The sequence below is a fragment of the Leptodactylus fuscus genome, chromosome 4 (assembly GCF_031893055.1).
Source record: "Leptodactylus fuscus isolate aLepFus1 chromosome 4, aLepFus1.hap2, whole genome shotgun sequence".
Classification (NCBI taxonomy): Eukaryota; Metazoa; Chordata; class Amphibia; order Anura; family Leptodactylidae; genus Leptodactylus; species Leptodactylus fuscus.
Window position 1 is genome coordinate 113,870,600 of NC_134268.1, and position 17,938 is coordinate 113,888,537.

Genomic DNA, 17,938 nt, shown 5'->3' on the forward strand with positions numbered 1-17,938 from the left:
GTACACCTGGTGCAAATGATCATATTGTTTTGTGTGAGGTCTTAGAACTCTGTGAATTCTCTCAATAACTATCTTGGCACAATCCAGATCCAAGAGCTCAGAAAAGAAATTGTCTGCCATCTTGGGGAAATCATCAAGAAGGTAAGTTTCAAGGAGACATTTCAGTCTTATGTTTCACTGGCAGATGCTGCTTTCCTAGTCTTCAGTCAGAGTGAGATAGCTGTCAATTAAGTACTTATGGTATTGTAGATGTTCAGAAATGGTATCGACATGGGTCTTCATTGAGTAGTATGCATCTTCTAGTGCTTGTACTCAATGGCCTACTGATTGGATTTCCGTCTTTATATCTGCCAGTTTGTCAAATATAGGCCTCTTTTTGTGGAAACAAATTAGAAACATCCAAATGTTCAGTCTGTGACACTCAAATTCCTATCTGGGTTCAGATGCCATCTTAGGAACTCCTTGTGGGTAGTGGAGATTCTTTTTCTTCAAAAACTGTTGAATGTCTCCATAACTGCCCTCAGGGTGCTGGGTAGGTCACTGCACATGTCTTTTGCCTGTTTTGTCCATGATGGATCACATCACAAATTAAAGTTAGTGGTGACTCTTGGGCTCAAAGTGATGGAGCTTCAGAGAGATGCATCCATCACTGCGCACGGTCAGTCACTTTTTTCATGTTGCGATCGCAATAATTTTCTTCTAAGCGTGAAGTTATATTTAGGATGCTATATTATTATACTCTGTTGCTCTAATGCATCATAGGATGAGTACAATGGACTAAGACTATATTCACATAAATGCAGAAAAAAGACCTGTGAACAAATAATGCACAGTAGATATTAAAAAGACACATTGAAATAATTGTCCTCTGAAAACAGGCATGTGATGGCAGTTATAAAAACTATCATTGCATGGCCATTTTGGACATTCATGGAAATACGTTCTTATACAGCGATAGAGTGGTGGATGCAGAAGGAGCGCCACTCTTCATCATTCACTTGAATGTAAAAAATATAATGGAAGCTTTCTTCTGTCATGCTTGTTTACTTATTTAGCGGAAATAAAAGTAATGCATATTTCAATTTCTGTCTCTTACATTGTTATTTGATGACAAAATTAGTTTATCTACATATTCCACTAGGTGGAGTTAAAGGGACCTTTCACCACCTCCAAGTCCAGCTCTTTAAATCATTTAATAGCTGCTGCTCCACTGATTCTGGCATAGTTGGATTTTTTTCTCTAGCCCCCAACAATCCTGAGCAATCAATGCTGTTACTTTTGGTGCCTTATATGCTATTTAAATTTTTTACTGTCAGGAGAGCAAGGGGTGTGATAGTGGCTGGCTCTGATTGCAGTTCTGAATAACCCGAGATCCCCCACTCGCTTGACACTGACCTTCTGACCTTGCAGAGCTTAAATGGCACATCAGGTGCTAAAACTAACTTGTGTTCTTGTTACATAGGAGTCTAGAAAAAAAAAATACTACCTGCATTCACAGATGTTAAGAGCGATGTAAAAGTGGTGAAAGTTTCTCTTTAAGATTGTTCACACAGAATACATTTACAGCTGCATAAATCTACATGAAGTAAACTCCCATTAGTGATGATTCCAGAATAACTGGATTATAAACAGCTGTAAATTTTTAACTATATGAAGATATTGTACTATATTGTACATACAGTAGATCTGCTCAAACCCTAGTTTTTTATTAGTTGCTACAAAACATATTTTTTTTTTATAAATTATTTATGTCAAGAATAGGAGAAAAAAAAGCACTACAAAACATTTTTATTCTTCGAATGCTCCCACTTTTATGGTTTGGTTTCATATTGTCATTTGCCTCTTTTTTCAGTGTGTACCAATATATAATAAGTAATTAATATTTCTATATTAAATATATTTCCTTGTGTTTATTTGGATTTTCCATTTTATGTCTTTTTCTTGAAGGCAAACTATAACCAGATGGAGTTAATACTAAACTAAAAAAGTAAAGTAGCAACTTAGTATAGTATTACAATAAATAACCCAATAGATAGGGCAGACATGGCCTTCTGTGGAGGCAAAAAAAAGCATCATCATTGTCTGGAACTTTGAGTCATTGAGGAATATAGGTTCGTGATTTTGTCTTCCTCTAAAGATATTAATGATGCAGACAGGCTTGTGTTACTAGAAAAAAATATGGAGAGGAAATCTTCAACTAGGTCATTATTCTTAGGTGAAAAATTTCCCTTTTATAATTCCAAGAGAAACTAGCTTAAGGAACACTTCTATCAGACTATATTACTGTTAGTTTTTCATGGTTCATATTTTTATGTTAAGGCATACAAGGGCAATGTCAAAATCTTATTTTATAGATGCATAAAAACATGAACATACATAGCGTACTAAACCAAAGATGAAATTACCATTGACATTACTGAGGCAATGGATCGTGAGCAAGGCCTCCCTCTCAATGAAACGTGAAAACTAATGAGGTGGTTCCCTGATTCATGCAACTTCTTTCATTGCTATCCAGTAAATAAAAACAAGCAGAATAAAATCTTAGACAACAGATAAAATATGAGCGTGGACATTTTTCTTTGGGAGGCTGATGATTACTTATTTTTTTGGCTGCTCTGAAAACAACAGCCACATTAGTCAAACTTTGTCAAAACTTTTTAGCAAGTCGTTTTTTTTTTTAAGCATGCCTAAACTTTCAGATGCCTTCTTAGGATAAGCTGGCATAGACTCTTTTGTGCAGCTGTAAATTTATACTGTATATGTATTTCAATTTGCTGTATGTCTATCTTGGGAAACAAGCTAGACTTTAGAAGACAGGAGGGAAACAGTCAGATTAGTTGAAAAAAGCATTGTTCTTTAAAGGGGTTTGCCACTCTCAGACCAATATTGATAGACAAATGTTAGTCTAATAAAAAGTTGCACAATTTTCCAATATACTTTCTGTACCAATACATCACAGTTTTCTAGATCTCTGCTTGCTGTCATTCATTCTGCTTACCTCTGGTGGATAAAATTCTGACAATGGTCACGTGATGTACAGTCCTGGTCATGTGATGAACACACAGGTGCACTGCTTGTTATAGTCACAGCACAGTAATCAGACATCTCTTTGGTAACGAGCTGTGCACCTGTGCATGCATCACATGTTAGGAAACAGATGCAGCAAAAATAGTGAGTCCCAGCACCAGATACACTGATCAAATGGCACAAAAACTGCGCACTCCGAGCTACACCAAACCCAACCCTCAAAAGCTTTTCACCAGAGCCTCTGATGGTGGGGATGGACTTGGAAGCTACTATTGGGCATTGTGGTTACAGGGTCAGAGAGCACTGGATGCACAACTCACTACTAGTCTCAGCAAGCCCAGAAACAGAAATCACTTATGCAAAGACTTCCAGAGATGGGATGAAGGTCTGAAGAAGCAGAAAGCAGCAGATGGTGGTGGCCAGAAGGTGGCAGCAGAACACCAACAGAGTAGTCATCCAATCTGAGTAGTCAACGTGAAGTCAGAGTAGTACAGAGGGGTAATCCAGGAGAGAAGTCAAGCAAGCCGAGTTGGTAACAGGAGAGCAGAGCAGTACCAAATTGTGATCAATGAGCAGAAGTCTGTAGGCAAGCCGAGGTTGTAGCAGGAGAGAGCAGAGGTACAAAGTCAGGAGACAAGAACAGAGCCGGGGATGGAACCAAGAAGTCAGACAAGAGACACATGGAATACAGGAGAGCTAACATCCAGTACATACCAAATAGCCAGCGGTGAGCGGAAGTGGTGAAGAAATAGTATCCAACAAGCCTAACATTACCAGAAGAAGACAGGTACTGATCTGTGTCATGAGAAGGCCAGCAACCCTTGCATGCAGCCACGGAGGATTCGGCTCTACTTCTAACAACATGATTATGAACCGTATTTCACATGACCATAGTCAGAGTTTTATCCACTGGAAGCAATAGAATAAATTACAGCAAGAAGAAATGTAGAAAAATGTGAGAATTCATATGGAAAATATATATGAAAATTTTACAACTTTTTATTATGCAAACCATAACATTTGTCTCTCAATATTGGTCAGAAATTGGCCAACTCCTTTAAGATATATTACAAAGCATTACAAAGCTTCCTGTATTTACTTATATTGATTTACGTAAAGCTTGTTGACAGGTTAGTGACCATTTTTCTATGTAGTTCATTCTAAAAAAAAAAAAAATACAATTGTAGAATTATAGTACATAGTTAAAGTCACATAAGCTTTTCCTTTTTCCAATAAATTTAAATGTGGATAACAATACAGAATAGAATGTATTGTCTTCAAGAATGTTTAATTATTTCCTGGGCTATTGGAGATATATTTCCAATATAACTGCAACTTAAGAGAAATACCAGGTCCTTCCTGGCCTAAACTACCATCCTGGTTCACGAAAATGTCTCGAAATTAATAAGAGGCTGGGGCCTAATTCTGAGAATTCAGCCGCAGTTAGTGCCAGATGGGAACTTACTGAAAACTGGCATGCAGAATGCCACTGATAATACATTTCTACCATTGTGTTTTAATTAGTTGATGGTGTTTTTTCTCTTTCCTTTTGTGGCATTGGGGATCATATACCATATGATGGGCCAGAAAAAGGGGGACATATACCATGTGGAGGGGAGGGGGCAAAATAGAAAGAAAGATCAGACATGTTGGATTTCAATATGCCCATCACTTTGTCCCTGTGGGAAACAAACCATGTTAAACTAACCATAGATTCAAGTTATCTTTTAGGTCAGGCAAGGACTTCTTAGGCTGAATTCACACAGAGTAAACTGGTGCGCAATCTGGCATGTATACACTTGTCAGAGTTTGCGCGCTCAAAAAAGATCCCATTGATTTAAATTGGAATTTACGATCGTATAACGCTCGTTATTTTGCGCCCATGATTTTGCGGCTACAAAATTACGGCCGTAAAATAACGCGCGTTATACGATTGTAATCCCCATTGAAATCAATAGGATGTTTTTTGATCGCGCAAACTCTGACACGTGTATACGTGCCAGATTGCACGCCAGTTTACGCCGTGTGAATTCAGCCTCAGAAGCAGCTCCAGACCGACATGCATGTTTTCTTCTATGGGACAAGGGAGACCAGACTGCACTCACAGAAGATCATCTCCCACTTCCTACTACGTCTGTTCAATTGAAGACTGTCTTAAACTATACCTGTTATTACAGTTGAATTTCTAGAATAAGCCGCCGTGTGTACATGAGGAGTAAAGCCATTTCTAGTCACTTCATCACATGTATAGAGAAGAAATTACCTGAACTGTGAATACATTACTTGGTTTATGATAAAAAAAACAACTCTTGTTTATCTTCAGAATTGTCCTAAACATGTGTCTCTGCTTCTTCCTCCCTGAGATCCAGCCCTGTTCTTCATCATAGACTTTGATATACATGTGCAAACTGATATAAATGAGTTATACTGAGATATAGAAGGGATTAGAGATGAGCGAGTAGTGTTCAATCGAGTAGGTGTTCGATCGAGTAGGTGTTCGATCGAATACTACGGTATTCAAAATACTCGTACTCGATCAAACACTACTAGCTGTTCGAAGTTTAAGGTTCGATGCAGAACCAGCGTTGATTGGCAGAATGCTATACATTCTGCCAATCAACGCTGGTTCTTCTCTTACCTTTAGAAGTCTTCTCCGTGCAGCATCCCCGCGGCATCTACCGGCTGGAATTCACTCTGCTTAGGCATCCAGCCTAGGCAGAGCCGGCTGCGCATGCACGGGCATGCCCTCGCATGCGCAGTCGGCTCTGCTCAGGCGTCGGGCCGGGCAGAGCCGACCGCGCATGCGCAGTCAGCTCTGCCTAGGCCCCGATGCCTAGGCAGAGTGAATTCCAGCTGGAAGACACCGCGGGGGCGCAGCGCCGGGAGAAGACTTCAAGGAGAATCCAGCCCGACCGTCACTCGTGGACTTGGTAAGTATAATTTTATCGAATTTTGCGTACCCCTGAAACAAGCATTTCCCCCCATAGACTATAATGGGGTTCGAAATCCGTTCAAATAGTTGAGCAGTGTGCAGCTGTTCGAATCGGATTTCAAACCTCGGACATTTTAGTGTTCGCTCATCTATAGAAGGGATTTTAGGATGAATGGCAGTTTGGCAAGAAGATAATAATGATGGTGGAAAGGGGAGAAAGAAGCATTTTTTCAAATTACAACATTTCTCATAGTCACATGTACTATAATTTAAGTGCACAGTTAGCTTAAAAGAAGGATTGCTAATGGCTACTGACTGCGCTACTACACGCAGAGACAATCCATATTACAATATGTTGTTTCGTAGCGAGAGAATTACCTTGCATGTTCAACAGAAAAATAATTATTCAGAGATTACTGGATTTATTGTTCCTATTAATGTTATTGTTTTTAAATTTAAATGGCGTATGAAATGCTCGAAACGTACAGCAGTATATAGAATTGATAACATAAATTGTGTAAGTATGTGAAATGTGAAAATCTCTAGTTGTAAACTATCTATGATTACATTTTAATGTTCATGTTGAGAGAAGCTCATTAAACTGTAATATGTTCACAAATAACCTACTGCAGCTTTCATTAAACAAAAAATTGCATACAGAAACCCAACATTGATGGCAATATAAAATGCTGTATTTAGTCGATGTACAGTACACTAGCATAATTCCAACAGATGGAATAGAAAATATCCATACTATATCTATAATAGGGAATAGAAAATATCCATACTATATCTATACTAGGGAATAGAAAATATCCATACTATATCTATACTATGGTATAGAAAATATCCATACTATATCTATAATAGGGAGTAGAAAATATCCATACTATATCTCTACTATGGTATAGAAAATATCCATACTATATCTATACTAGGGAATAGAAAATATCCATACTATATCTATACTATGGTATAGAAAATATCCATACTATATCTATAATAGGGAGTAGAAAATATCCATACTATATCTCTACTATGGTATAGAAAATATCCATACTATATCTATACTAGGGAATAGAAAATATCCATACTATATCTATACTAGGGAGTAGAATATATCCATACTATATCTCTACTAGGGAATGCAAAATATCCATACTATATCTATACTAGGGAATAGAAAATATCCATACTATATCTATAATAGGGAGTAGAAAATATCCATACTATATCTCTACTAGAGAATAGAAAATATCCATACTATATCTCTACTAGAGAATAGAAAATATTCATACTATATCTATACTAGGGAATAGAATATACCCATACTGTATCTCTACTTGGGAATAGAAAATATCCATACTATATCTCTACTAGGGAATAGAATATACCCATACTGTATCTCTACTTGGGAATAGAAAATATCCATAGTGTCCTATCAGACAATAATAACAGAGTATCCATGTGCAAAGTGCAGATAATTTTAGTATTATACATATTTCACGCTTAAACTTTCCATTTATTGGGCAGATATATACAAGCCGTGTTTGTGTGATCTGACCAATTATTTGTCCTACTCCCTACGTTTCCCTTATCGTACCATGGCATTTCACTGAAAGACTAATAAAGGAATACTACAGCTACTATATGTCCTTCTTTGTTCAGTAGTATGGAGACCAAGAAAAAATTTCAAGCAGAATATAGGCAGGTAGTTGTGTACATTGTAGAAAGGCAGCTTTATAGCAGACAACAAATTGGGTCTGTTTTGTGATGTCAAGTGAAGCTGCTAGAACTAAAGAGCCCAGTACTTGTACAACATCCATCCCCTTCCAATGCTTGCTATCCCTCTGGCAAGGGAAGTCCTGCATATGTTCTTAGAACTTGAAGACTAAGGCCTCACATGGCAAAAAAGCACTGCGGGAAAAGCCGTGGCAGCAATGCATCATGGTTTTTTCCTCAGTGCTTTGCACAGAAAGTTTCTTCTTTGATTATACTTATAGAGAAACCGGCGGTGTTTCCCTAAGTATAATTGACATGCTGCAATTTCCAAAGCTGCAACGGTTTTGGAAATCGCCGAGTGTTCTCAGTGCATATTTTAACTTAAACTGGGGATGGGATTTGCTTCAATCCCATCTACCTTGCTGTCACTGTAAAATGCCACGGTTTTTTTTCCAACGGTGTTACCGCCACGGCCCACAGGAGTTAGTAGTCAGCAGGTACAATTTTTTTTTTTTTTTAACACTTTAATAACGGGTTTGTTTATTTATTTTTACATTTTTTTAAAGCAATATTTATATCACCAACCCCATAGTATCCCTGTCCTAATGTTTCCTGGGATCCCTGCCATTGTCTACTCAATGGGTCCCATTCAGCACACAGTCTATCACTGACTAAGGTGGATCACAGCTATGGAACGCAACCCTATTAATTGCAAGGTGAATTGGACCAACTAGGACTGGGTTTTATCTCTCCAAGGACCCGAAAGATAGTTGCTTGATTTGTTTCTATTTTAAGTACTCCCTTATAGACAGCAAAAGTAGAACTAAGGGCTTCTGGTTAAGGAGGAAGATGGCTCTTTTTACATAGTCACAAGTACTGGTTTATGCCAAAACAATACACATGCTTTATGGTAATAATAATATAATCTATAATTTAGATATACCTTAATGTTTCCAAAACGCAAATGAAAATCTGGATCATGTTTCTTGGTAGAATATTAATACTGGTAGAGGTGTAACAAAATTGTTACGGAATATTACACTGTATTGTATAATTGTTATGGCTGTAAGATAATGTGCTTTTATTGCTTGTATCTTTTTTCTTTACTCTATTTTGATGACTCTTGAATTTTGTTCTAATCTGCAATTATGTGAAAATAAAAGCAATCACACTCATACTAACCTTTCCTAATTTTAGGTGCCTATGTACTTCAGGTTAAAGCAACCGATGCAGATGATCCTACGTATGGAAGCAGTGCCAGAGTGGTTTATAGCATTCTTCAGGGACAACCTTATTTTTCTATTGATCCTAAGACAGGTAAAATATATTATTGTATTCTGCCATTTTCAGAAATGATGCTCTTGTACCACCACTGATTTGTAGATAAAGGGTTCTATAGAGTATTTACAGTGGCCCTTCCATGCACCATACTCAATTCCTAATGAAAATGCATAGTTAAATGCTTCCTTATAAATGTATTGGCATAGTATATCTGGTTGCTAATGAGTAGCAGCTTCTTCTACCTGCAAAGTCCCCACAAATGGAATTCTAATCTGCTTAAAAAATCGGTTACCCCCAGAAACCCACGGTTCCCACAGGCTACAATGGGGTCAGCCTTTTTTCCGTCCAAAAAGGGCAGAAAAATGTGGAATGGGGAATGGAATTCCCGAGTTGTGCAGGCAGTGGCGTAACTAGGAGCGGCGGGGCCCCTTGGCGAACTTTTGACATGCCCCCCCCGACCAACGTCCACTGAAGACTCCGCTGACCCCCCCCCCCCCCCTGCATTCCTCTGCACACACTATTATCCCCATAGTGGCCCCTGCACACAGTATTATGTCCACTGTGGACACCCATGTACAATTATTATACTCTGAGGTCTTTTTAGACCCCAGAGTATAATAATTGGAGACCCAGAGGGGATACAATCATAAAAAAACACTGTTACTTACTATCTCCGGCTCCCCTGCAATCCTCGGTTGTGTCATCCCTCTTTAATAATGTCCTCTTTAATGACCCAGGACATCACATGACCCGGGACGTCACATGACCGGGCCCTGCGTCTCGGGTCATGTGACGTCAAGGAGCGTCCAGAAGTAGGCCGAAGCCTCCCTGGAGCGTGGAAAGGTAAGTAACATGGTTTTTTATGTTCCTTACCTCTGCCGGGTCTCCGATCATTATACTCGGGGGTCTGAAAAGACCCGAGTATAATAATGATGTCTGGGGGGCCTGTGGCATCACTTACCGATCCCGGCCACTGCCAGGATTGGTAAGTAAATAGGTCCTGCCGGTAAAGGGGGAAAAAAAACCGCAGCGGTAGCAGCTGTCGCCGGGCCCCTAATGTCCAGGGCCCTGTGGCAGCCGCTACCCCTGCTACCCTGGTAGTTACGCCACTGGGTGCAGGTGTAAACCTAGCTATACAGGAAAGCTAATTACTCATGTCACCTTATATCTTTATCTGCCCATTCAGCTATGAAATGTCCCCTTAATTCCCCCACTTTTCCATGTTTTAACCCCTTACCTCTACTTCCACACACAGCTTATATGTTGTATGTCTTGTGTAGAAGAAGAGGTATGGGTTATACCCTTAGACAAGGCTGCCATCAGGAACTTACAGAGAACATTGCCTAAAACCCAATAACTCAAAAATAACACAAACCTTACTTACTGCTCAGTCTGAGGACTCTTGGGGGCTTGGGGGTGGGTTTTGGGCCCACATTTTCTGACTGGGCTTAGGGCTTAACTGAAACAAAAATGTGATGTTAAATCAGCCGGTTCACACTACTACTGTTGCTCCCATCCATCATAGGCACGTGGCTCTGTGCACGCCACTTTCAGAGAAACGTGTGGGTGGAAGTGAAATGTACTGGCATAAAGTGCTGGTAATGCTCACTTCATTAGTATCCCCTTGGCTGTCACCTATTGCACTTAATACAATTGGAGTAAGGGCATTGAATGGATGCTGGTATTTTTAACAAGTATAACATACAGCAGGGCATGACTGAAGGGCACTACCCAGTCACAGTTCTAGGGAACATGGGGTTGACACTAGCAGGATGTATACCATGATTTAAATTTCTATCACCATCCGCCAGTAGTACCCTGATGGTGGCCCTGCCCTGCATTTCCTTGTGGCTTCTCACCTCTTCTCTGTTGTCTCCATGATCCGCAATAAGCATTATTCCTGTCTTTTTGACCTGTTTTATGTCCTCTGAGTCCTCCATATCCTCTTCTGTTATATTGCCTAAAGGACAGAATGACTTTTAAACTCTTACAACGCTGACGATAGCACCTAAGTCGAATCAAATATTTAGAAAAAATATATAAAAAATAAACTAAACATTTTTCCACATACACAATGTTTTACTAATGAAAAAATAACTTAAAAATTACACATAATTTGACTACTGTATCTGTAGCACGTAGCATAAAATGAAAGGGAACTGTTGTTTTTTCTAAGTTGATCTCCAAAAATTAATAAAAAATATAATATATGTACCCTAAGGCCCCACGTTGCAGAAACACAGTTTTTGTTGCAGATTTTGCTGTGGTCTTTTGAGCCAAAGCCAGGAGGGGATAGAGCAGAAGGTAGAAGTATAAGAGATTCCTATACAGTCCTATGAAAAAGTTTGGGCACCCCTATTAATCTTAATCATTTTTAGTTCTAAATATTTTGGTGTTTGCAACAGCCATTTCAGTTTGATATATCTAATAACTGATGGACACAGTAATATTTCAGGATTGAAATGAGGTTTATTGTACTAACAGAAAATGTGCAATATGCATTAAACCAAAATTTGACCGGTGCAAAAGTATGGGCACCCTTATCATTTTATTGATTTGAATACTCCTAACTACTTTTTACTGACTTACTGAAGCACAAAATTGGTTTTGTAACCTCAGTGAGCTTTGAACTTCATAGCCAGGTGTATCCAATCATGAGAAAAGGTATTTAAGGTGGCCAATTGCAAGTTGTTCTACTATTTGAATCTCCTCTGAAGAGTGGCATCATGGGCTACTCAAAACAACTCTCAAATGATCTGAAAACAAAGATTGTTCAACATAGTTGTTCAGCGGAAGGATACAAAAAGCTGTCTCAGAGATTTAACCTGTCAGTTTCCACTGTGAGGAACATAGTAAGGAAATGGAAGACCACAGGGACAGTTCTTGTTAAGCCCAGAAGTGGCAGGCCAAGAAAAATATCAGAAAGGCAGAGAAGAAGAATGGTGAGAACAGTCAAGGACAATCCACAGACCACCTCCAAAGATCTGCAGCATCATCTTGCTGCAGATGGTGTCACTGTGCATCGGTCAACTATACAGCGCACTTTGCACAAATAGAAGCTGTATGGGAGAGTGATGAGAAAGAAGCCGTTTCTGCACGTAGGCCACAAATAGAGTTGCCTGAGGTATGAAAAAGCACATTTGGACAAGGCAGCTTCATTTTGGAAACAAAAATTGAGTTGTTTGGTTATAAAAAAAAAAAAAGTTATGCATGGCGTCCAAAAAGAAACAGCATTCCAAGAAAAACACATGCTACCCACTGTAAAATTTGGTGGAGGTTCCATCATGCTTTGGGGCTGTGTGGCCAATGCCGGCATCGGGAATCTTGTTAAAGTTGAGGGTCGCATGGATTCCACTCAGTATCAGCAGATTCTTGAGAATAATGTTCAAGAATCAGTGACAAAGTTGAAGTTACGCCGGGGATGGATATTTCAGCAAGACAATGATCCAAAACACCGCTCCAAATCCTCAGGCATTCATGCAGAGGAACAATTACAATGTTCTGGAATGGCCATCCCAGTCCCCAGACCTGAATATCATTGAACATCTGTGGGATGATTTGAAGCGGGCTGTCCATGCTCGGCGACCATCTAACTTAACTGAACTTGAATTGTTTGTCCAAAATACCTTTATCCAGGATCCAGGAACTGATTAAAAGCTACAGGAAGCGACTAGAGGCTGTTATCTTTGCAAAAGGAGGATGTACTAAATATTAATGTCACTTTTCTGTTGAGGTGCCCATACTTTTGCACCGGTCAAATTTTGGTTTAATGCATATTGCGCATTTTCTGTTGGTACAATAAACCTCATTTCAATCCTGAAATATTACTGTGTCCATCAGTTATTAGATATATCAAACTGAAATGGCTGTTGCAAATACCAAAATATTTAGAACTAAAAATGATTAAGATTAATAGGGGTGCCCAAACTTTTTCATAGGACTGTATATTTCACATTTGTTTTGTAGCCATTCTTGGCTTTGACTCAAAAAACCGCAACAAAATCTACAACAAAAAAAGCTGCGTTTCTGCAACGTGGGGCTTCAAATTGAAAAAAAGCCTTAAAATTCGCTTTCGTCCAGGGCTCCACATGGTGTAAATGCTACAGAAAAAAAAAAGTGTTTTATAGTCACTGCATAGTGGATAGACTTCTAGCGAACCCCATTCACACACTGAGGGAAAATTGTGGTTTTGGAAATCACAGAATGTCAATTATACCTACAGAAATGCTGCTGGTTTCCCTATAGGTATAATGGAAACAGAAGGTAGGAGGTTTTCTCTGCAGACTGTCTGTGAAAAGCCATGATGTGTTGCCGCCATGTTTTTTCCTGTAGTGCTTTTTTTTTTTTTTGCTACATGGGGCCCTAGTCTTAAATGTATGTGAACTTACCCATAAAAGACCAATCAATTATTTTGAGGGAGCCTGGTGACCCACTGACATATGAGCACAGTGACAACTACAACCAAAACAATCACTACATCTATGCCATGGATGTCAAACTTTTATAGAAAATAATTTCTACTTGTTCATTTAAATGTCCATTTAAGGTGCTTTGGTATGGTAAGTTTCTGGATTGGTATGATTATGTACTATAAAAGCAATTTACTGTAATATATGCTCTTCATATCTGAGTCTAAACTAACTTTTTTTTTTTTGGAAGGTGTCATCAGAACAGCTTTACCAAACATGGATCGAGAAGTCAAGGAACAATATCAAGTACTTATCCAAGCCAAGGACATGGGAGGGCAACTAGGTGGCTTGGCAGGCACTACCACTGTCAATATAACACTTACTGATGTCAATGACAATCCACCTAGGTTTCCCAAAAGTAAGTGTTCAGTGCAAGCTTATATAGTATATTACATTTTATTAAAATGTGTATTACTAAGTATTTTGAAACATAAAAAACAAAAAACTTGAAAGTCTTTAGTAGTTGATACCTTTTTTAAAGGCTAACTCATAATGATGACAGAATATAACGTTTCAAAGCTCTTTGGCTTCTTCTTCAGATATAACTAAGAACAATTTCTGAAGGCTGCATATTTATGTACAACAGGACATATAGGGATAGGATTTCAGGAGGTAGGGGGATGAGGAGAAGAGGCTTATTAGTATATATATGTAAACAATTCACAGGTCCCAGGTTCTTATCTTTATGGCTATCTTAGTTCAGTGATTTCTATAGCATGACATGAACAAAAATAAGTATTTTGAGGCATAGACATAACAATCTTAACTAAACTTTTGAACAAATATTAATTTTCTGTCAACATTTGTGAAATTAACTGAGTACACTGGGTATAGCTCATCCAAATGGAAGAGTTCAATACAGTTTTGTCAAGGGCCCCTTCACACGGTGTAAGCGCTCAGCTCGTTCCGAGCCGTACACGCGAGCACTTCTAAACACTTCCCATTCACTTCAATGGGAGCGCTCGTAAAGCTGGCTTTACGCGCGCTCCCATTGAAGTGAATGGGAAGTGTTTAGAAGCGCTCGCGTGTACGGCTCGGAATGAGCCAAGCGCTTACGCCGTGTGAAGGGGCCCTTATTAGTTTTATTGCAGGGAGAGCTGCTAAATAACAGCTGTCTCCTTACAAAATTTCCAGCAGCAGAGGCTGAAGGTATTCCTGAGTAATACATTGCCAAACAGTGAAGTGCCCACTCACTTTTGCTTCATATATTATACATTATTAAACTGTACAGTCCTCTGATCCTCCCTTATGTCTCCTTTCTATCTCCCCTTTCATGCTAGGGATTATTTATTGTAAGGCCTCGTCCACATATGCGTTGGTATTCCATTCGGCGCATTTGCAAGAGGTGTGCAGTGAAAGCACACGGATCCCCATTGACTATAATGGGGTTCTTGTGCTTACTGCCAGATCTCAAGGGGGAACATGCAGACAGGAAAGTAGTTCACAATCTATTTCCCTGTCCGCATGATTCGTATGGGCAGTGCGCGGTAAGCACACGGACCATATTATAGTCTATGGGGTCCATGTGCTTTCACTGCACACCTCTTGCAAATGTGTTCGGTAGTCTGTTCGGGGGGTCCCCATGCGGACTCCCCGAACGGATTACCAAACGCAGATGTGAACCTAGCATAACTCCTCCCCATGCCCTTTCCATTGTCTTTACTGATATTTGCTGTACTATTACGGCGAATGCTGGATATTTATTTGCCACCAAGGTTTCAATTTTTGACACCTGCCTCATAGATCAAGTAGTACTTAAAAGTACCGAAATTTTCAAGCTGCAATGACTGCTCGAAGTAAAAAATGGCAACCCACTAATTCTAGGAAAATATATGTTTTTTGGCCAGGGAATTCTTAAGTAACCAAGCTTGCAAATGTGTTAATATTCAAAGTTAATGTCATATTAATGTCAATGCTTTGCACTTAGTAAGAGATACATGCATATTACTGGCAATGAGCCTTTTGAGCAGTCATCCCAACCTGCAGTTTTATAAAATATGGCCCATTTACAGCCACTTAACTCAATCCTTATCATATAGCCACATTGGACTAAAAGTCTGGATACATTATATATATATATATATATATATATATATATATATATATATATATATATATATATATACATCACATCCGTAGGTGATGAATTTTTAGAACCTCCTAACAATTAGCAGATTTAGGTTCACTAGGCTTTTATTGAGTGGCATCAAGACTTTTCGTAAATTATAAAATAAAAAGGAGCAGTACGATGTCAATTTTGAAAAACAAGGTGGAGAGGGAAAGGAACAAGGGGAAAATGGGGTGGAAAGGGGAATACAACAACAGACGGGCGGAGGTAGGTACAAAATGAGAGGGAATAGAAATCGAGGGATCAGTGGCAATAGCCACAGGGTCTGACACTAAGAAAGGGCACCTCCTGAAACCCAAGTCTTGAAGCCCTGTGAGAAACTAAATGCATTCCAGGGCATTCAGAAAGAATTAACAGCAGTCTAACTAGAAAGAGTAACTGTGCTCAACTCCTTCATACATCTAATCGTTGAAGGCCTCAACCTACATAGCTTGGGACGGGGCCTCTGTCAACCTACACAACTGAGGAATAACCTGCTGGGTCACCAACAAAAAATAACAAAAAAATCTCTCAATATCTCTATATCTCTTAATTTTTGATAGTGGGCATCCACCGGCGGCAAACACATAAGTATTGTACAAGTAACCAACATCTTTCCAAAGGAAACTGACCCAGGGGCACCACCACCAAATATAGAGCATACATAGTGCCCTCCACCTGCTCACATCGCCAGCAGAAGGATGATACCAATGGAAAAATCCGATGTAATTTATCATGAGTCCTGTACCAACATGTCAAAATTATATAGTTAAGCTCATGTACCCTACCAGAGGTAGAGATCTTGTGCATCTTTTGTGCCATTGGTCAGCAGATAGGGTCTGACCATGTTCGAACTTTCAGGCTCTGTGGAAGTACAAGCAGCAAACCATACATCAGAGAGACTGTGTGTGAAGGTCCTGGTGAGGACATACAGATGGACTCGAACAGTAGGAAGGGCACAGTGACTGTAGTTAAAAAGCCAAGTGACTTAATATAACTCTGTAGTTGGAAGTAGCAAAGCCAACTCTCAGTACGTCAGTTAGGTCAGACATAGGCTTCAACCCTTCGACAGTCAACACATCTTGAAGACATCAAAGTGGAGTTAGGTTGAGGGTAGAAGGGGGAAGGGGGTGAATTTGTAGGTGGTAACAGTGGAGAGATACCCATTTAAAGAGATGAGTGATCCCAGGACAGACACAAGACCTATGCTAGAAGCAATCTCACAAATACCACGATAAGGGTGTGTAGAAGAGGTGAAAGGAGGGCTTCAATCCTGCAGGGGAGAGGCAGCCAAAATGCACTCTGTGCCTAAAGTTGAAAGTGGTCCAGCTCTAGCTCCACCCATAACTTAGACAAGCAATGGAATAACAAGTCTAGCAGCCAAGTACATATGCATACTCTATAGCATAATGAAAAGACTGAAAGGCTATCCCGCCCCTGACCTTTGATCAGTTAAGAATGGAGTGTCTGAGTCACTCCTTATGCTTTGTTCACATCTGCGTTTCGTAATCCGTTTGGGGGGATCCCCATGTGGACTCCCCCGAACGGAATACCAACGCAGATGTGAAAGAAGCCTTAGTTCCTTTCCAAATGAAGACCATTGACAAGTTTTGCAGGCAGAGAAAAAAAGAGGCTAAAACTAATCATTAGTCATTAAGGAGTCAATAGGTAAGTACTTAAAGGGATCCTATCATTAAAACACAATTTTTTGTGACTAACACATAGGAATAGCCTTAAGAAAGGCTAGTCTTCTCCTACTTTTAGATGTCTTGTCCGCACCGCCGTTCGGTATAAATCACGGTTTTCGTCAGTGTGCAAATGAGTTCTCTTGCAGCACTGGGGGCGGGCCAGCGCCATTTCCATCTTCTTCAGGAGCGGCCTCTCTTTGTGTCTTCTTCCGGCGCTGGTTTCAAACTTCTAGAAATTTGAAGCTCATTGAAATGGTTTCATCGAGAGGCTGGATACAGACTCTGGCAGTTTGCTTTAAAAACCCATTCAAAAAAATGGGTTTTTAAACTTACCACCGGAAAGCCGCCCCTGTGTAGTTTTTCCGTGGATTTAGGTGGAAAACACCTGCATTAGGGGTTTTAGACTTTTGGCGAAGACACCAGGATTTTATAATGATTGCTAAATTTGAAGTCTGGAAGTCTGGATCAACACGATAGGGTTGTAAGTTTGATTAGATGTACCTGTGTCTTCATTCAACATCATCTACTATGTTACTGTATGTTGGTATCTATAACAAAAAAAGTGACTTTATCATGAGGGTTTTTTCAAATTTAGTATGATTATTAGAGGTTAATAAATATTTTATTATACTTTATGAAAATGCAAAGATTACAGAAGGGACAGAAGTGGATTACATTACAGGAATTCTTAGAAAACAGCCAAAATGTGTTA

General features: G+C 39.4%; 1 protein-coding gene across 1 annotated transcript in view; it reads left to right on the plus strand.

Moving 5' to 3' along the window:
• Window positions 1–17,938, plus strand: part of CDH12 (cadherin 12) — a 251,513-nt gene that overhangs the window by 169,868 nt on the left and 63,707 nt on the right. The window contains exons 4-5 of the mRNA XM_075270977.1: window positions 8,879–8,998; window positions 13,622–13,789. Coding sequence (XP_075127078.1) covers window positions 8,879–8,998; window positions 13,622–13,789 — 288 coding nt within the window. The remainder of the gene's footprint in view (window positions 1–8,878; window positions 8,999–13,621; window positions 13,790–17,938) is intronic.